Raw genomic sequence first — 21,772 nt, 5'->3', positions numbered from 1 at the left:
TGTGTGTGTGTACGTGTGTTTGGAATGGAGTGTGTGTGTGTGTACGTGTGTTTGGAATGGATATATGTGTATGTGTGTGTGTATATGTGTGTGTGTGTGTATGTGAATGTGTGTGTGTGTGTGTACGTGTGTTTGGAATGGAGTGTGTGTGTGTGTGTACGTGTGTGGAATTGTGAATGTATGTGTTTGGAATATGTGTGTGTATACGTGTGTTTGGAATGGATACGTGTGTGTGTGTGTACGTGTGTTTGGAATGGAGGTGTGTGTGTGTGTACGTGTGTTTGGAATGGTATGTGTGTGTGTGTGTGTACGTGTGTTTGGAATGGAGTGTGTGTGTGTGTATACGTGTGTTTGGAATGGAGGTGTGTGTGTGTGTAATGTGTTTGGAATGGAGGTGTGTGTGTGTGTGTGTACGTGTGTTTGGAATGGAGGTGTGTGTGTGTGTGTACGTGTGTTTGGAATGGAGTGTGTGTGTGTGTGTGTGTACGTGTGTTTGGAATGGTGGTGTGTGTGTGTGTACGTGTGTTTGGAATGGAGGTGTGTGTGTGTGTGTGTACGTGTGTTTGGAATGGTGTGTGTGTGTGTGTGTACGTGTGTTTGGAATACGTGTGTGTGTGTGTGTACGTGTGTTTGAATACGTGTGTATATGTAATGGAATAGGTGTGTGTGTGTGTACGTGTGTTTGGAATGGAGGTGTGTGTGTGTGTACGTGTGTTTGGAATGGAGGTGTGTGTGTGTGTACGTGTGTTTGGAATACGAGTGTGTGTGTGTGTGTACGTGTGTTTGGAATGGTGTGTGTGTGTGTGTGTACGTGTGTTTGGAATGGTGTGTGTGTGTGTGTGTGTACGTGTGTTTGGAATGGTGGTGTGTGTGTGTGTACGTGTGTTTGGAATGGAGGTGTGTGTGTGTGTACGTGTGTTTGGAATGGAGGTGTGTGTGTGTGTGTATACGTGTGTTTGGAATGGAGGAGGTGTGTGTGTGTGTACGTGTGTTTGGAATGGAGGTGTGTGTGTGTGTACGTGTGTTTGGAATGGAGGTGTGTGTGTGTGTGTGTGTTGGAATGTGTGTACGTGTGTTTGGAATGGAGGTGTGTGTACGTGTGTTTGGAATGGAGAGTGTGGTGTGTGTGTACGTGTGTTTGGAATGGAGGTGTGTGTGTGTGTGTACGTGTGTTTGGAATGAAGGTGTGTGTGTGTGTACGTGTGTTTGGAATGGAGGTGTGTGTGTGTGTACGTGTGTTAGTAAGTTTGGAATGGAGGTTGGTGTGTGTACGTGTGTTTGTGTGGGTGGATAACCAGCGGTGTTGTCGTACTCCAGTCCAGGACTCGAACTTGACTCGTGACTCAGATTTGGACTCGGCCAGTAGTGACTTTGTCAGAAATTCTCTGTTTGTTGCATAATTTAACATACTAACTACAGCAGCAAACGTTATAGAGCTGTTATATAGTTATTCCTTAAAATGTGCAACAACGTAACATAATTTAGATTTTTAAATGGTTGGACGGCAGCTTTTAGCTCGGACTCGAACACTAGAGACTCGACCCAAAGTTTAGTGACTTGACTACATCAAATCAAACTGTATTGGTCACATGCGCTGAGTAAAACAGGTGTAGACTTTAGCGTGAAATGCTTACTTACGAGCCCTTATGCAACAATGCAGTTGAAGAAATAGAGTTAAGGAAATATTTACTAAATAAACTAAAGTAAAAAAAGACAAAAAAAACTAACAGTAAATAACAATAGCGAGACTGTATACAGGGAGTACCGGTACCGAGTCAACATGCGGGGGTACAGGTTAGTCGAGGTGATAAGCAGTGGTTACACGCAGGCTTTTGACCCGCTCTGGGATTTCTGCTTGACATTACAACCATGATGGGCAGCCCCCTTCCCTTGCACCCCCCCCTTTGTCCCTATATATCCACCTGCTCACTCCTGATGCCCTCTGCCCCTCTGAGCAGACACCACCCCCCTTCGTTCCCCTCTGGGCCTCCTTGTCAGTGCAGGTTTTGGCCGGCAGGCTCTCTCCTCCCTCCCCTATTTTTACAGCCCGCATTTTACAAGTGCTCTTCAGTTTCTCTTTCTTGCCCTCTTTTCCTTGGTGTTTTAGCGGAGTGTAACAGATGAGAAGACGCCGCCGCCGCCGCCGCCCCCCTCCCCCCCAACCGTCTGGTCTGCTCTTTCTAAGTGCTGCTCAAACTACGCAAGTTATGCCTGTGCGGAATTCAAGCCTCATGTCCAAATCCAATTAGTTAGCGCTTAGCGTTGGTGGTGGTGTTGAGGGAAGCCACACCGCAGCCAGGGGAATTCCATGGGAGGGAAGGAATATCATATGGATTGATAGCTGGCTAAATGCACCATCTTGGCTGCACCTACATTTACTGCAACCTATACATTTGTCATCGGCTATACTTTTTTGTTATAGACTAGCTATAGTCGACATTTTTTTGGGACAATTAATTTCGTATAAGACTGTTGCGTCACCCTTCTTTGCCCTCACTTCATTCTATCCAATCGCCACACCATATCCTTCCTTCCTCCCGAGCTCAGTGCAATCCACACAGAAGTGAGAAAGACACAATGAAAGTCAGTGGTTTAGGGGTACGCGAGCAGCCGAAGCCCACAGGCTGAGAGTGGCTTAGGCGGGTTTATCCTTAGCCCAGAAACTGTCAGTGTGCTTGGGCACAGCGCCCTTCAAATCCGCCTTAGCACAGCACAAATAGACATCCATCTCGCTCCAGCTCCCCTTTAGCTCTTCCACTTCTGAGTAAAGTCCCGATTAAGAAAAGGAGAGAGGACAGAGAGGAGTGGATTATTGAGAGGAAAAACAAACCCTCAGACCAAAACAGACATCAGACACTTTAGGGCTTATTCTAGGCCAAAGGCTATGGGTGCTTGAGACCTACATTCCACCACAAGCTAAGCTCGTTGCAACCCCAACACTAACTTGGAGTGAACCAATGCTAATACCAGGGTTCATACACATTTTTAGAAATGGAATTTCAGGACTTTTCCGTGACTGTCAACCAAATTTCCATGACCGACAATTGTACGTAGAAAAAAAGCAAGAGTTGTGTGGTATCTACACTGGGAGGCTGCTCTCTGATACCATGTACCATCTCGTGTCACTCAGCAAGACACTCAACCTCCCACAAAGTAGAATCCCTGTTAGGCAACTGTATAAAGCACATGTGGTCAACCCCCAGTCGGCAGTGCTACTGGGCGTGCAGGCTTTTGATACAGCCCTGCTCAAACACAGAGCCAGTTTGTGAAGGTCGGTGGAACTTTTTTTTGGGGGACATACCCGAAAACATTAACAAATGCTAATAATAGCTAAACAATTAACTAGTGGGTACAAGATGTGTTTTGAATTGGCTACCTACCTAGTTAATCTGTTCTCTATCATATTTTAGAGGTTAGGCCTACGTGCTGCTGCAATGTCCGACCGGCCGTCTCTCCTTGACCAATGGCCCATTCGTCTCGCGCCATGCAGGTGACACGCACAAACACAGATACACGAGTGTCATTCCGATCCTGGCTGTCATCCAGGACCGCTATACCAGGCGGTGTCAGGGGAAGGTCCTAGAAATTGTCAAAGACGACAGCCACCCTAGTCATAGACTGTTCTCTCTGCTACCGCACGGCGAGCGGTACCGGATCGCCATCTATGCAGTCACTTTAACTCTACCTACCTGTTTATATTACCTCAGTTACCTTGACTAACCGGTGCGCCCATTGACTCTGTACCAGTAACCCGGTCTATAGCCTAGCTATTGTTATTTTACTGCTGTCACTTATGTTTTTTAAGTACTTATTTTTCTTAAAACTGCATTGTTGGTTAAAGTGCTTGTAAGTGAGCATTTCACTGTAAGGTTGCTGTAGTTCCATTTGAACACTGTCTAAACCACACAACTGAGGACTAACACAGAACCATGAGCCAACCAGCCCAAACAAGCCCCAGACCAAACATTCCCTAACTGCCTTCACTAAACAGACACAGAACAATTCCCAATCTCCACTCTATAACACCAAACACTCCACACCATATCCAGTACCATGCAACACTTTCTAATCTACCAGGCACCACAACAACAGGGCTGGTCAGGCCATTAAATCATTAAGTTGTGCAACAGCGTCTGCTAGTAAGTCGACTCAGCACTAGCTCTAAGGAACCGCCTGTTCAGCGGGAGTTTAAATGTGAGTTTGTGGTAATTGCCGAGTATACTGGCACAGGGCCTGGCCTCTGGGTTGGAAGAAAAACCACAGACGGGTTGTGAAATCCTGCCCTCTGGTCCCCTCTCTCTCGGTCTCAGTGCAGGTGAGGTATATGAAGTGAGTGCTAGTGTCTTGTCAGCCTTCCCTGATTACGGAGGAGCTAGGCTAATGGTTAGCCTGCAGGTACGGGAGTGTGTCTGTCTCCGCCAGAGAGGGCACTGTGCTCTGTTGAGAGTTGTGTGGTAAATAGTGTTGCATCGTAGTAAAGATGGGATCATACCCCAACCAGAAGCCATGGACTACAGGTAACATCCGCACTGGTTTATGCTGAAATGTGTGTAGGTGCAAAAAAAAATATGAGCACAAGAGGGAAGTGAACGAGACAGAAATCAATCCCATTTCCCAAATGCATTTTATACGAGAACATTTCATAGTCCTCGAAAGTGCAGCGTATGAGCGTTCGGCATTCCACTTCAAACACATGCGACACAAGAAGATTGTGCGCTCGGCTCTTTAGACAACAGTATCGCCTTTGTTTTGGACACTGTCCGTGGAAGTTGGAGTAGCCACTTCTGAAATCGCGTCCTCGCGCTACACATTTCCCTTCTCAACGGGCTATTACTCATGGTAAGACGGGAGGCCCCGAAAACACAGAGCTGCAACAGTAGAGTAGGCCCTCGCTTTAAAACCACAGCCCATACCAGGTGACAGTCCCTAAAGAAAGCGCCGCTCCCCCATCTAAGACGGCACACACCGCATGGCAAAGACGTGGGAGGGGGGGCAGTAGGGCTACACGCCGGGCTTTATTTACACACTGTGGCCAAGAGGAGAGTGCAGCCGCAACCACTTTTGTCGTCTCCACCGAGTGTCTGCTGCCAGACCGTTTATCCCTCACATCCCTTCAACGCAGAGCCAGCCTACTACTACTGGTCGGCCAAACCACAGGAACACCGAGCAGACGCTGCCAGCCATGTTGGGCTGTTGGCAGGGCCAAGAGAGGCCACCCGCCTGCCCGCGAGATCTGCATTTGACAGCGGTCTCGCCACGCTGTCTGGAGCGCAAACTGCAACCCCCGAAAAGCCCCAGTAGGCCGGAACATTCTTTTACGACCCCTTCCTTTTCTTCTTACTTACTCCCTTCCTCCCACTGTGTCCAGCACTCTCTTGCTTCCTCTCTTAGTCTCTTTCTTACCTCCGTCTCTCTCTTTCACTTACCACAATTCATTTTCTCTCTCTCTCTTCCCCCCCTATATCTTTCCCTCTTATGCTGCCTTTTCTCCACTTCCTCCATCCCGGGTGATCGTTCCCTGCCGGCGCGGAGCAACGCTGTCCATGGGAAACAATTAAAAACACCACATGGTCTTCCTTAGTAAGGACTTCCATTCTGAGGCGCTACAAAAGAGTGCCGTGACGGCCGTCGGGCTCCCAGTAGCTCCACACACACACACACACACACTCCATGCCAAACACACACCACACCAGAGAGCCATTAGACCAGAGGCAGCTGGGGAAGGAAATTCAAGGTGGCAGTTTTTTTTTTTCTTTGGATGCCAGGACTTACGGATGAGTGACATGCCACCAAACCGGACGAGGCTGTGTTTGTCATCATGCTCACTAATACATCGTAAATGTTAAATATAAAATGCACTCATCACAAGCTAAATATTTTATCGAGGTGTCTGGTCCTCCAATATGGTGATGACATAGACATAAAGGCAGACCGTCCAGCAATTGAGACGATGGGATTGAAAAGTGTAATCCTGGAACAAACTCATTTCCTTTGGCCAACAGAGTGGATAACAACAGTGTAATAATGAGTATTGAAGTCCTAACCTGGTGCCTGTCTGTTTCTGCTCCCAACTCCAAATGGAATTGTCATGACACGTTTACCTTGCCAATGGTGTACACAAAAGCACAAACAGACATGTGAACGGGCTATCAAAGTCCTGGTCTGTGGTTATAATCCAGGCTCCATCTCATTCCCAGCTCCAGTCTCCTCCCCTGCCTGCAAGACTCTACTCCGGGCCGCAGCAGCAGCAGTCAACATGATGGAGGACATTTCAAACAACCTGTGATTGATGTGCCCCGAGTTCCGTTGCGCGGGATGGTGCCTCTCGCTGCCCTGATGAGGTGTGGGGACTTTGCCAGCAGCGAGGCAGGGTGCTCGAGTTGAGTACCCGCCTTCTACTAGGCGTTGCTCACACACTCCTACGAGGATTCTTTCAAGCCAGTGAAAGTGTCGACGCTTGCTCAGACATCAAGGCTATCCAAGCACTATTGTCAGTCACTACCTCAATGAGAACACGGTGATTAAACAGACACACTTGGTGGCTTATTTCCTGTCCTATTCAATGCTATGGCTAAGAATATCACCCAATACAACAATCATAGTTAAGGCTTGCTTTTATATCACTCCCGAAATAGACGTTTTAAATAAAGACACCGAGGGGGTCAGGCGACCCAACGACTTCCATTCTACGCCAAAGTGACCTACACTGACGTGAGAACGCCTTGGGGAAGGGGGAGACAAAAGCTCAAAATAACCGTGCTTTCTGACTTGAGTGCTCTGGGGGATTATCCCGAGGAGGGCTGAACTAAATGGCACTTCACTGCCGGGACTGAATGGCTGTCTACCTCTTTGTGAGTTGCGATTGCCACAAGTTTGTTTTGGCATGAAATGGGTCGGCGGGCAGGGCGCCCCGGCAAACATTCATGAATCGAATGGTGGCTTCTCTTCCTTTCAAAAAGTCTGGAAAAAGCAGGGGTTATAGTTCAACGTAGTAAGGTGGCGGTGCTGCATACTTGTTGAGTGTTGCTGTGCGCACAAAACAACACAGTCACCCTCAGCCTTCACACAGAGCGAGAGAGAGAGAGAGCAAGAGGCAAGGCAGCTTTGCACTGGGCTTGTTTCCACATCAAAGTTTGTTTGGATCTCTGAGCTGTTTTTAAAGTTGTACTATACAGAAATTGCTCCACGGTTTCCTGGTACCTATAACTAATAGTTACTCATTTCAGTTTATTTGACAAAATAAGATAGTGTAGAGAATAAATTGTACAATCTAAACTGCTGTGAAATTCAATTTCCATGACCAACAATATTGTTGTTTAAGCTGTTTGAGGCTGGTGTACAAAACCAAAATAAAAGTCACAAAAATTAAGAATGGGAAGAAATAGCGCACATAGAACAGATCTAGCGCGTGATAGATCTATAACCTGAATTTGGTCAGGTCGCCCAAAAAGTCACATATTGCCACTATACGACTGGGAGGCTGCTATCCCTGGGTCTTGTTCAGAAGGACACACGTATAGCAGGGCTGGGCAACATATCAAATTCATTTGATTAATTCTAATTTATGTTTTTGTGCGTTGTTCCAAATGCCTATATTGCAAGAATCTATGATTTTTTTTCTTCATTTTTTCATTCTTATGAGTGTTTGTCTGCTTGCTCTCGTGTCTTTTTGGCCTCGTCTCCTTCGCTCCTTCTGTGCTGTGTGAAATGGCTTGTAGACTGTGCACCTTCCAATTTACACACGCCAAGTCCCTCCCCCTGCCACTCACAACAACAAAGATGAAAAGATCACTTCTTCCTGTCTGACAAGCGGATTCAACTCACTATTTGCATTTGAGGTTTGGTCCACCGGAATCGTCGCTCACATGGACGCCGAAACACATTGAAACATTTTATAGTAATAGGGGAGAAGTTACCTTTTCTAAAGATGCCCGTTTTAAGTCTCAACTACTCAAATTGTGCGCAGAGCAGACACTACTAAAACGAGAGTATCAATGAACATTGCTTCTGGAAAACGTATGCTCAGTTTGTCACATGTGGCATTGCGGTATCACATACCACCAGCAGCATTTTTCGCCAAAGACTTATACTAGCTGTCTAGTATGTGTTTTATAAATGTGCAATAAGCATAAAAAGTCATTATATAAAGGAATTGGCTACTTGTTCTCATTATCATAACAGCTACCTTGTTAGCAAGCAAATAGATCCAAGTTGATACACTTGCCTGCTAATTAAGAGGGTTTTGTCTTTTTTTAAAGACTTGAAAGCCAGATCAGCGATTATTGCAAAGAGCATATTAAACTATTTTGATAAAATAAATTTAATTCCTAGTGGTTCCTATGGTTAATTTCACAAGGCCTGAATTCATTAGATTATTGCTGACTGTCTGACATGCAGTGTATTGCACAACAAAGCTGATTTGGGGAGGGAGGGTTTAGAATCGAGATCTATATCATGAATCGGCCATAAGTTTGAAAAGAATAGAGATATGATTTTTAGGCCGTATAGCAGAACGTGTTGCAATGAAAATCAGTCCTCTAGTTGTTGGAAAAGTTCAGGTAGGCAAGATCTTCCCTGTTCCATTCAGTTCCAAAATGTTGTCTCTACTGAACAGAACCCTGGTTTGTGACTCAAAGCAACACCTGGTTGGGATCTCAGCAGTGTTGTTCTCTCATCAGGATATTGCTATGGGAGACCTTCAAAGAGAGGCTCTGACTGTCTGACCGACTCAGCTGAAACTGAGAAAGCTGTGGTCAACATAAATTCTCCATGACAACAACAAGCGATCATCAACATCAAAATAGACCTGAAAGTGTAGGGATGAGCATGCTATAGAAAATATCTCAAGAGTTTAAATCAAAAATACCCAAGTGTTGTCATTGAAAAAGCGCTTTCCCAGATTGTAGAATATATATATACACTTTACTGTGAGTGCCACCATATTATCTTTGGGCGTAGGGCTAAATCCTAACCTCCTTCAGATGTGGCCCTCGTCTTCCTGACCTCTTTGCCCCCTTCAGAGGTGCATAAATACTTTGGTCAATCGTACCCATCTCCATGAGAAAGGGGAGCTGAGCCAGTGAACGAATGATCCCTCCAACAGGCTTACACAAGCTTAGCAATGTTGACATGTCCGAACAATCACTGATACCAAGTTTCTAGGCAGACTATGACCATCATTTGTCAAGAATGGACCCCAAGGTTAGGGGTTACATGGGTGATTCAGTCAAGCACGACTCATTCCACATTTACCATTGGTAGCCTAACCATTGTTTAGAATGACAATCGATCTAATTGAATGTTAGGTTGGAAAAGTAGTGCATCAAGGGTAAAACATTATCAACCGTTTCTAACTGAACAAAATGATGTGACACCAACTTGTGATAGGTGACCTCTAAGCATTGAAGCGTGACTAAGGTCAACATCGTGCCATCATCACACTTCTTGTGAATTTGGAGCAGACATGTTCTAAATATAAACCTAGTAAACAGACACTGACTTGTTGGCTACCATAAAAAATAAGAGACTAATGAGTCAGCAAGTTACCAATACATTACCTTACTATCCTACCCAGTGTGTGGTCTTTGGACATTAAACATTAAATGCCACTGAAGGCTGTCAAAAAAAATCTGGAAGCAAAGAAGCATTGTATATCTATTCGGTCATACTGATCATTAATTAAAGATGTACTTGTTCTTTGGCAATGTTACATGATAGTTAGGTCGACATTTTTCTCCCATGTGAGAAAGTAGGCCCAGGCTATATATAGCATGTTGTTGTGTATATATAAACACTAGTATGGCAACACAGACATGGCCACATATTAACGAGTCACAAGGCGCCTCAAGCATGGCATGGTTTTAGTTTTTGCAAGCAGTTTGAAACAACGTAATACGGCGGTTAGAATGGATTGCCACAATGTTATTACAATGTTGCAAATAAATGTTGCATGTTTTAACGAAGGTAACCAGTTGTAGGGTAATATAATGTGACGAGTTGGCCAAGAATACAAGTTCAAATAAATACATTTAACTGATGATGCCCTGTCGACAAGTTTGGCCTAGATTCAATAACTTGAGACAGACCATGAAGCCTACGGAAGACCCGAAAATGTAAAACAACGAGGGGTCGTGCTTTGCCCATATCGCCCAACAATCAACAGCACACTTCATGGCATGCGCGTAATATCTACGGATGACATTGTATGTGCGCCTTGGTAAATGCGTATTACTTTCGACAATCAATTACTGGTTAGTCGAGAACAAGTAAAGTGGAAATCAACATACAGTGGTTTGATCCATTCCAGTGTTGATTTCTGATGGACGAACTGAAGGGACGGTGTCCCGCAGGTACGAGGCTCTTATCGGGAATTAGACATCCTCGGTTGTGGTGGTAGTAATCCATGGTTAAAAACGGGTTCGGACTAGGGGTGAGTCCCACCACATCCTCACTGTCGTACATCATGCAAAACTAACTACAGCCCGAAATAGAAAGATAATGTCCTTTGATCTCCTCCCGTTAGAATAAAGAAGACAAGAGAGGGTTTCAAAAATACCGAGCGCAACGAAGGATGTCATCACATATCGCGGGGATAGAACACATTGGAAGGTTTCCTCCCAAACAGAGTTGTGATAATATTACAACAATATTACAACTTCTTGTTCTCCAATTTGTCAGATGAAGTGACGCAACCGACCTATATTGTGGCTTAATTCAGAGGGCACAAACAGGAGCAAACAAACTGTTGTGATTAGGAAAAATTGCCAGACAAAAAAACGTTAAAACAATTATTCCGTCCAGTGTTTTTGAATGGTGTTTCCAAAACTGTTGACCAACTCGGGCGACACAGGGATTAAAGTGGACCACGCTATCCCGCCCGTCGATCTGCCTTTTCACTCCAATGCAAACATGTGTAGAATGCAAGTCATATAGAAAAGTCGCCTATGAGAATGTATTGTCCGGCACGCTCCCAGCGTCAGTGACGTGTCCACCCAATCGCGTATTTAGAGATACAGTATGTCGCCGATATCAAGTGGAAATAGGTATTTTAATTCCAACTCGCTCCTATAAAAACAACACCAGAACGGATCATATGTCCAGGATCACGTCTTCGATAGACGACGGCCAGCGTTATAATATTTAATCTCAAACACAATAGGTTAAAGATTTGCCGAAAAAATCTCGAGAATCTTTTAAGCATCCTGTTGTTTTCGGGCTCCCCACGTTACATAAGGATACTTGAGGGCCGGCGTCCATGTCTTGTGAAGAGACCTCTGCACACAGTTCATTCAGTTTCCAAATCCTGCCCTGCAATTTTTTGACGAGTATCAGCAGCTGCGCATTAGCTCCACCTATCAAGCCTCCCTTCTCCTCCCTAAACCCTCAGCTGGGTGTCCAAAACCGGAAGCATCGTGTTTAGGGGAAAAGGAGAGCGGAAGAGGCGAAGCCCGTAAAACGGCACAGGCGTTTCTTTTACACCATGCCCAAACCGGACGCATGCGGCATCGTGCACAAATTGATTTTGTTCCCCCACATCAAATGCCATCACAACATGCAGGTTGAAATATCAAAACAAACTCTGAACCAATTATACTAAATTGGGGACAGGTCGAAAAGCATTAAAACATTCACGGCAATTTGGATAGCTTGCAGTTGCTAGCTAGTTTGCTGTTGCTAGCTAATTTGTCCTGGGATATACATATTGAGATGTTATTTTACCTGAAATACACAAGGTCCTCTACTCCAGCAATTAATCCACACATAAAACGCTCAACCGAATCATTTCTAGTTCTCTCTCCTCCTTCCAGGCTTTTTCGTTTTTGGACTTTATAAGGCGATTGGCAACTTATTTCATAAGGTGTATTACCAACACAGACCTCTTTTTATCTTTCAATCACCCACGTGGTTATAACCAATGAGATGGCACGTGGGTATAACCAATGAGGAGATGGCAAGTGGGCAAATGCTTCTAAAAGCCAATGAGGAGATGGGAGAGGCAGGACTTGCAGCGTGTTCTGTGCCACAAATAGAAGCAACTTCTATTTTAGCGCCTGGCAATGCAGATGCTTGTTGGCACGCCCGAGCAGTGTGGGTGCAATGATTGAATAACATGTATGTGTACATTTATTTTGCGACGCGGGCGATGTGGTCAACATGTTATGCCTGCTACCTTAGTTTATCCTTCCTTCCGTCTCCCTCTCAGCTCTTCCTCATGGGCTCTGGCCAAATGTAACCTTCTCATAGAGGCAGGCTTTTGATGTACCATCAGAGGTAGAGTATCTATTCTGCATGAGATTTGAAGTGGAACATGATAATTACAACATTACAGCCCTAATTAATCTATGACTAGTGGAACTTGACAGCAACTGGGCTGTCGTTTTGTTACAATGACTGAAGTTGGCCAATGGCCCTTTCAAAGTTTTTCCATAACCAAAAATATAAACACAACATGTAAAGTGTTGGTCCCATGTTTCATGAGCTGAAATAAAAGATCCCAGAAATTATCCATACTGTCACGCCCTTACCATAGAGAGCACTTATTTCTCTATGGTCTAGTAGGTCAGGGCGTGACTAGGGGGTATTCTAGTTTATAATTTCTATGTTGGTGTTTTGTATGATTCCAATTAGAGGCAGCTGGTAATCATTGTCTCTAATTGGGGATCATATTTAAGTAGCTATTTTTCCCACCTGTGTTTGTGGGATATTATTTTGTGTTTGTGCACCACGTAGTCACATTTCATTGTTCGTTTATTGAGTTATTGTTTTTGCTTTAAGTTACACTTTTGAAATAAATATGTGGAACTCAACATCCGCTGCGCCTTGGTCCCGTTCTTACGCCAACCGTAACACATACACGCAAATGTATTTCTCTCCAATTTTGTGCACACATTTGTTTTACAGCCCTGTTAGAGAACATTTCTCATTTGCCAAGATAATCCATTCACCTGACAGGCATGGCATATCAAGAAGCTGATTAAACATTGTGATCATTACACAGGTGCACTGAAAATAAAAGGCCACTAAAATGCGAAGTTTTGTCACACCACACCACAGATGCCTCAAGTTTTCAGGGAGTATGCAATTAGCATGCTGGCTGCAGGAATATCCACCAGAAAATGTGAATTTCTCTACCATAAGCCACCTCCAACGTCATTTTAGAGAATTTGACAGTACGTCCAATTGGCCTCACAACCGTAGACCACGTGTATGGCGTCGTGTGGAAGAGTTGTTTGCTGATGTCAATGTTGTGAACAGAATACCCCATGGTGGAGGTGGAGTTAAGGTATGGACAGGCATAAGCTATGGACAACGAATACAATTGCACAGAGATACGTTGAGGAGATCCTGAGTCCCCATTGTTGTGCCATTCATCCGCCGCCATCACCTCATATTTCAGCATGATAATGCACGGCCCCATGTCGCAAGGATCTGTATACAATTCATGGAAGCTGAAAATGTCCCAGTTCTTCCATGGCCAGCATACTCACCAGACATATCACCCATTGAGCATGTTAGAGATGCTCTGGACTGACGTGTACGACAGCGTGTTCCACTTCCCGTCAAAATCCAGAAACTTTGCACAGCCATTGAAGAGGAGTGGGTCAACATTCCACAGGCAACTCTATGCGAAGGAGATGTGTCACGCTGCATGAGGCAAGTGGTGGTCACACCAGATACTGTCTGGTTTTCTGATCCACGCCCCTACTATTTTTTTAAGGCGTCTGTGGCCAAAATATCAATATCTATATGCCCAGTCATGTGAGATCCATAGACTAGGGCCAAATGTATTTATTTCAATTGATTGATATCCTTATATGAACTGTAACTCCGTAAAATCATTGAAATTGTTCCATGTTGCGTTTCTATTTTTTTTCCAGTTTTGTTTGAAGCTAGTGTAAAAAACTGAAAGAAAAAGACGCAAAAACAAAACTTAGAACAGGAAGCATAGAAATAGCACACAGAGAACAGATCTACCGCTTCTTAGACTTGCTTCAATGAGAATTACAGAGCTATAACTTACATTTCTACGTAAATTTGGTCAGGTCAACCAAAAATGTACATATTGCAGCTTTAATAAAGTTGTATTCTATTCAAAGACAAAAAAGTCTTGAACAGTTTAAAAAATGAGTGAAAAATCGGTAGGGTTAAGCCTGAATGCAGAATAATGTAATTACTGAAAACAAGTGTGGCGGCTGTTGTTCTGAGACAAAACAAGACGCTTGTCAATATTGTTCCACCTTTCCATCCATCCCTGTCCATGTACCGTAAATACGCCCATTGACTGCCCACCAAATACACACACACACACACACACACACACACACACACACACCTTTCACAGTGCAGATTATCTCTCTGTAAACCCAACAAACCAGGCAAATGCCTCACCTCGTGCTGGCCCACCACATGCTCACCTTCTCACTTTGCTGCCCCCCCCTCCCCACACCTTCCTTGGCTTCACTTCCCTGGGCAGAGGTTGCACACACACTTGCCCGGGGGTAGAGCAGTGTGCACATAACAAGGCAATGAAGAGTCAAGTCGTGGCGCCACTGTGCATCAGTCAACGAGCTAAACCAAGGTTGCTGTCAGTGAGTGAAAGATGGCCCCATCCATGAGTAGAACAACGTATCAACCTCTTCTTTCATGCCTTAGCTGATCCCATTTTTTTTCCTTGACGTGAAAGTGCTCTGGTATTGATTTTCGTCTGTTTAAAATATTAGCTGCTCGGGATAAAAGACCACACATCAAATAAATACACATTCGTTAATCGATAGGAGGCATTAAATCCATTGAGAGTGGCGGCAGGGGTACTAGCCACAGACACGGGCCCTATATAGGATATTAGAATGTTCTGATAGGTATGTAAGCGAGCGAGCAGCGCCTGGCAAGCTGCGTAATGAAAATTGACTTCATTGTAAATGTACGATACAAAGCAATTTGCTATTACTTACGCTTACATCATTGCCTTTGGCTTTAGCCCAGTTTGCCTATTACCATTTCACAACATATTTTCGTTTGAGGTCAGTTGATGATTAAGTATAGAAACACGTTTTCCACAACAAGCAATTCAGGGAAGTGGAACAACAGCCAATCATTGCCTTTGTTTCTGAGGCACTGCTAAGTGCACTCATATATTGTAGGCCTTCCCGTCTTGACCCAAACAATCACATGTTCACACAATCTGTCTGACCTTTGACTGATTCAAATCATTATTTGTCACATGCACCGAATACAACTGGTGTAGACTTTAATGTGAAATACTTACTTTACTGTGAAATGGAGCTATATAACGGTAGTACCAGTACCAGATCAATGTGAAGAGGTTGTTTGAGGTAGATATGCACATGAAGGCAGGGTATAGTGACTAGGCATCAGGATAGATAAGACTAAAATAAAGAACAGCGTAGCCACAGTAAAAAAAAGTCTAAAAGTGTGTGTGTGTGTGTGTAATGTACACTACCGGTCAAAACTTTTAGAACACCTACTCTTTCAAGGGTTTTTCTTTATTTTTTACTATTTTCTAAATTGTAGAATAATAGTGAAGACATCAAAACTATGAAATAACACATATGGAATCATGTAGTAACCAAAAAAGTGCTAAACAACTCTTCAAATGGCCACCCTTTGCCTTGATGACAGCTTTGCACACTTTTGGCAATCTCTCAACCAGCTTCACCTGGAATGCACCTGGAATTCCCACCTATGCTGAGCACTTGTTGGCTGCTTTTTCTTCACTCTGTTTTACACTTTTTTGTTGACTACATGATTCCATGTGTTTTTTCATAGTTTTGATGTCTTCACTATTATTCTACAATGTAGAAAATAGTAAAATAAAGAAAAACCCTTGAATGAGTAGGTGTTTAAAAAAACTTTTGACTGGTAGTGTATGATTGTTTGTATTGTGTTGGTATGCGTTATCTGTGTGTGTGTGTTTTCTGCAGTGTGTGTAGTGTGAGTGAGTGAGTGTGTATATAGTGTGTATATAGTGTGTATATGTATACAGTTGAAATCGGAAGTTTACATACACTTAGGTTGGAGTCATTAAAACTTGTTTTTCAACCACTCCACAAGTCATTTTTCAACAATTGTTAACAGGCAGATTATTTCGCTTATAATTGTATCACAATTCCAGTGGGTCAGACGTTTGCATACACTAAGTTGACTGTGCCTTTAAACAACTTGGGAAATTCCAGAAAATTATGTCATGGCTTTAGAAGCTTCTGATAGGCTAATTGACATCATTTGAGTCAATTGGAGGTGTACCTGTGGATGTATTTCAAGGCCTAGCTTCAAACTCAGTGCCTCTTTGCTTGACATCATGGGAAAAGGAAAAGAAATCAGCCAAGACCTCAGAAAAAAAATTGCAACTGCACATGGGGACAAAGATCGTACTTTTTGGAGAAATGTCCTCTGGTCTGAGGAATCAAAAATAGAACTGTTTAGCCATAATGACCATCATTATGTTTGGAGGAAAAAGGGGGAGCCGCGTCACGGGGGTGGCAGCGTCATGTTGTGGGGGTGCTTTGCTGCAGGAGGGACTGGTACACAAAATAGATGGCATCATGAGTCAGGAAAATTATCTGGATATATTGAAGCAACATCTCAAGACATCTGTCAGGAAGTTAAAGCTCGGTCGCAAATAGGTCTTCCAAATGGACAATGGCTTAAGAACAACAAAGTCAAGATATTGGAGTGGCCATCATAAAGCCCTGACCTCAATCCCATAGAAAATGTGTGGGCAGAACTGTAAAAGTGTGTGCGTGCAAGGAGACCTACAAACCTGACTCCGCTACACCAGCTCTGTCAGGAGGAATGGGTCAAAATTCACCCAACATATTGCGGGAAGCTTGTGGAAGGCTACCCGAAACGTTTGGCCCAAGTTAAACCATTTAAAGGCAATGCTACCAAATACTAATTGAGTGTATGTAAACTTCTGACCCACTGGGATGGGATGAAATAAATAAAAGCTCTCTACTATTATTCTGACATTTCACATTCTTAAAATAAAGTGGTGTTCCTAACTGACCTAAGACAGGGAATTTTACCAGTATTAAATGTCAGAAATGGTGAAAAACTGAGTTTAAATGTATTTGGCTAAGGTGTATGTAAACTTCCGACTTCAACTGTAGTTTAGTGAGTGTGCATAGGGTCAGTGCAGATAGTTTGGCTTCCATTAATTGACTATTTAGCAGTCTTATGGCTTGGGGTTAGTTAGAAGCTGTCTCTGAGGTTCTTGGTCCGAGAGCCGATGCTCTGGTACTGTTTGCCGGACAGACGGTCTATGGCTTGGGTGGATGGAGTCTTTGGCAATTTTTTGGGCCTTCCTCTGATACTGCATGATATAGAGGTCCTGGATGGCAGGGAGCTCGGCCCCAGTGATTTACTAGGCTGTCCGCACCACTGTCTGTAGTGCTTTGCGGTCAAGGTTGTTGCCTTTTCCATACCAAGAGGTGATGCAGCCAGTCAAGATGCTCTCGATGGTGCAGCTGTAGAAACTTTTGAGGATCAAAGGGCCCATGCCAAATATTTTCAGGCTCCTGAGGGGGAAGAGGTGCTGCCGTTCCCTCTTCACGACTGTGCGGATGTGTGTGGACCATGTTAAGTCCTTAGTGATGTGGACGTCAAGGAACTTGAAGCTCTCGACACGCTCCACAACAGCCCTGTCGATGTGGATAGGGGTGTGCTCTTCCCTCTTTCTCCTATAGTCCACAATCAGCTCATTGGTCTTACTGATATTGAGGGAGAGGTTGTTGTCCTGACACCAGACTGCTAAGTTTCTCACCTCCTCCCTGTACTCTGTCTCATCTCCATCGGTGATCAGGAGTCGTGCGCGGTTCACCCCAGTCGTGGGTGAACAGGGAGTACAGGAGGGGACTAAGAACACACCTTGAGGGTCAGCATGGAGGAGGTGTTGTTGCCTCCCTTCACCACCTGGGGCCAGCCCGTCAGGAGGTCCAGGATCCAGTTGCAGAGGGAGGTGTTTAGTCCCAGGATCCCTAGCTTGATGATGAGCTTGGAAGGGACAATGGTGTTGAACACTGAGCTGTTGTCTATAAACAGCATTCTCAGTTAGGTACAAATCTGTCGTTCTGCCCCTGAACAGGCAGTTAACCCACTGTTCCTAGGCCGTCATTGAAAATAAGATTTTTTTTCTTAACTGACTTGCCCAGTGAAATTGTTAGATATTACTTGTTAGATATTGCTGCACTGTTGGAACTAGAAGCACAAGCATTTCTCTACACCCGCAATAACATCTGCTAAACACGTATGTGACCAATTTGATTTGATAACCCTTCATGGACTGTGTGTCAATTGGCAAGAAACAACACACCAAGAACTCGATGAAGCCAGGGCTCATATCAGTTTGGCCTTTTAGATCTTAATGAATAAGATTACACGGACAGGGGGGAACTGATCCTAGATTAGCACTCCTACTTGAATACAAGCCCCGGACACCCCAATGCCTCATGGAGTTCTACAGAGAAAGTCATGGAACTGAAGCCATTTGTCTTGCTAATTTCTCATCTTGCTGAATACGTCCTGGCTGGATCTGACTTTGAGAAACGCACTGACACTTTTAAAACATTAAAACGCCATTAATCACTTTCTGGAACCTGTGAGGGAAGGCTGTGAAGGAAGATGGCTTTTCCTGGGTGTAGACAAGGCGGGAATTCTTCTCGCTCTTAAGCGCTAAAACCTCTGAACCGATGCCCACTTTGAGTGATAGACAGCCGAGCACAGGTCAATCAAGCCTTTAAATTCTGAAAAGGCAATGAGTTGGCAGCCTGCTTGAAGGTAGTAGAGGATTTACGAGAGCAACTGACCGCCCGGGCTCTTTCTGGGCATTGGAGGGGAAACAGTGTTACATGCCAACACATTGGACCTGATGATGATGACATTTGGAACACTTACTCATTATCAACCACCTTATAAAAGGTCAACCCTCAAATTGGCTTTGTTTAAAAATGAGATCCGCGATAGGTGAAACAGCACCGCTGGCCGCCCCGGGCTCATTTGTTATTGTTTTGAGGAAATGAGCATCCCGCATCATGGTAAAAAATGTCAGCGTAGTACATACTCTGCTGTGCTATCGGGTGTGCAATGCTGTCCGAGGAACAAAAAAACAGTATTCGTTGTTTGAAGTAACGTCCTATGTAATATTGCTAACGGACATGGCAGTTTCACCACTATGGATTCCAGCTTTAAGGAGAAGTTGGAAAGAATTGGCTATTTTACACATGGGAAATGCAGTTGTATATTGATATGACATGTTTAGGGCACTACACCTTATCTTCGCCTACAAAGACATAATTGTAGTGTGCTGATAAATCGAGGAGATATTGAAGATATTTACTTCTAAGCTAATTTACAACCCTCAAATGAATTGCGGGTTGATGAACTTGAGATAATGAGAGTAGATTACATGGTGTCCTTGATAAGAGCAATTAGCATTAGTCTTTGGAGCCCAAGTGGTGCAGGGAGGATGGGGGAGTTGAGATTTAGGAAGGGAGATAGGGTGGGGGGGATTTTGGGGGGATTGAAGAGGTTTATGATGTGATGGGAGGAAATGCGTGGGAAAACCTGACAGTAACTTCAAAGCACTAAACTATTTATAACCCCCTCATCCCTGACCCCCCTCCCCTTCCCCACTTCAACATAGACATAGCAGACCCCACCCCCCCTTTTTAAGTGAGGATTACCAGAGACATTGGCCTCATTGTTTTTTTGTATTTAACTAGGAAAGTCAGCTAAGAACAAATTTTTATTTAAAATGATGGCCTACCAAAAGGCAAAAGGCCTCCTGTGGGGGCGGGAGCTGGGATAAAAACTAAAAACAATTTAATAAAAATATAGGACAAGAAAGACAACACCACATAAAGAGAGACCTAAGACAACAACATAGCATGGCAGCAACACATGACAACACAGCATGGCAGCAACACAACATGACAACATGGCTACCGACAAAGTATCATTGTGAATCTCACACCCGCCGTCATCACTTCTGCGAGCAGGACTTGCTAATCGACCTGGCCCGGGTATCCTGGAAGGATATTGACCTCATTCCGTTAGTAGAGGACGCCTGGTTGTTCTTTAAAAGTAATTTCCCCAACATCTTAAATAAGCATGCCCCTTCCAAAAAATGTAGAACTAAGAACAGATATAGCCCTTGGTTCACTCCAGACCTGACTGCCCTCGACCAGCACAAAAACATCATGTGGCGTACTGCACTAACATCGAATAGTCCCGGCGATATGAAACTTTTCTGGGAAGTCAGGAACCAACACACAGTCAGTTAGGAAAGCAAAGGCTAGCTTTTTCAAACAGAAATGTGCATCCTGTAGCTCTAACTCCAAAAGGTTTTGGGACACTGTAAAGTCCATGGCGAATAAGAGCACCTCCTCCTAGCTGCCCACTGCACTGAGGCTAGGTAACACTGTCACCACCGATAAATCAACCATAATTGGGAATTTCAATAAGCATTTCTCTACGGCTTGCCATGCTTTCCTCCTGGCTACGCCAACCCCGGCCAACAGCTCCGCACCCCCCGCAGCTACTTGCCCAAGGCTCCCCAGCTTCTCCTTCACCCAAATCCAGATAGCTGATGTTCTGAAAGAGCTGCAAAACCTGGACTCCTACAAATCAGCTGGGCTAGACAATCTGGACCCTCTCTTTCGAAAATTATCCGCCACCATTGTTGCAACCCCTATTACTAGTCTGTACAATCTCTATTTCGTATCATTCGAGAATCCTAAAGATTGGAAAGCTGCCGTGGTCCTCGCCCTCTTCAAAGGGGGTGACACTCTAGACCCAAACTGTCACAGACCTATATCCATCCTGGCATACCTATCTAAAGTCTTCAAAAGCCAAGTTAACAAACAGATCACTGACCATTTTGGATCACACCGTACCTTCTCCACTGTGCAATCCGGTTTCCGATCTGGTCATGGGTGCACCTCAGCCGTGGCCTCCAACTGCTCTTAAATGCAAGTAAAATTAAATGCATGCTATTCAACCGATCGCTGCCCGCACCTGCCCGCCCGTCCAGCATCACTACACTGGACGGTCCTGACTTAGAATATGTGGACAACTACAAATACCTAACTTCTGGTTAGACTGTAAACTCTCCTTCTAGACTCATATTAAACATCTCCAATCCAAAATTAGAACCAGCTTCCTATTTTGCAACAAGGCATCCTTCACTCATGCTGCCAAACATACCCTCATAAAACTGACCATCCTACCGATCCTCGACGATGTCATTTCCAAAATAGCCTCCAACACTATCACAGTGCCATCCGTTTTGTCACCAAAGCCACATATACTACCCACCACTGCGAACTGTACGCTCTCGTTGGCTGGCCCTCGCTTCATACTCGTTGCCAAACCCACTGGCTCCAGGTCATCTACAAGTCTCTGCTGGGTAAAGCCCCGCCTCATCTCAGCTCACTGGTCACCATAGCATCACCCACCTATAGCACGCACTCCAGCAGGCATATCTCACTGGTCGTCCCCAAAGCCAATTCTTCCTTTGGCCGCCTCTCCTTCTAGTTCTTTGCTGCCAATGACTGGAACAAACTGCAAAAATCACTAAAGCTGGAGACTCTTACCTTCTTCACTAGCTTTAAGCACCAGCTGTCAGAGCAGCTCACACATCACTGCACCTGTACATAGCTCATTTGTAAATTAGCCCATCCAATCTACCTCATCCCCATACTGTATTTATTTATCTTGCTCCTTTGCACCCCAGTATCTTTACCTGCACATTCAT

The 21,772-nt window shown here is 44.4% G+C and overlaps 1 protein-coding gene across 5 annotated transcripts in view; it reads right to left on the bottom strand.

Moving 5' to 3' along the window:
• rarab (retinoic acid receptor, alpha b) overlaps positions 1–21,772 on the bottom strand; it is a 193,561-nt gene that overhangs the window by 57,583 nt on the left and 114,206 nt on the right. The window contains exon 1 of one of the 5 annotated variants that reach the window (XM_042327320.1): positions 10,287–11,378. The exons of the other annotated variants lie outside the window; for them this stretch is intronic. Coding sequence (XP_042183254.1) covers positions 10,287–10,464 — 178 coding nt within the window. The 5' untranslated portion in view covers positions 10,465–11,378. Of the gene's footprint in view, positions 1–10,286; positions 11,379–21,772 lie in introns of those variants that run through there. 5 annotated transcript variants of the gene reach the window in all.

Source organism: Oncorhynchus tshawytscha, linkage group LG09, assembly GCF_018296145.1.
Source record: "Oncorhynchus tshawytscha isolate Ot180627B linkage group LG09, Otsh_v2.0, whole genome shotgun sequence".
NCBI lineage: Eukaryota > Metazoa > Chordata > Actinopteri > Salmoniformes > Salmonidae > Oncorhynchus > Oncorhynchus tshawytscha.
Note: the sequence above shows the minus strand (reverse complement) of the source record. Positions and strands in the feature narration are given on the sequence as shown.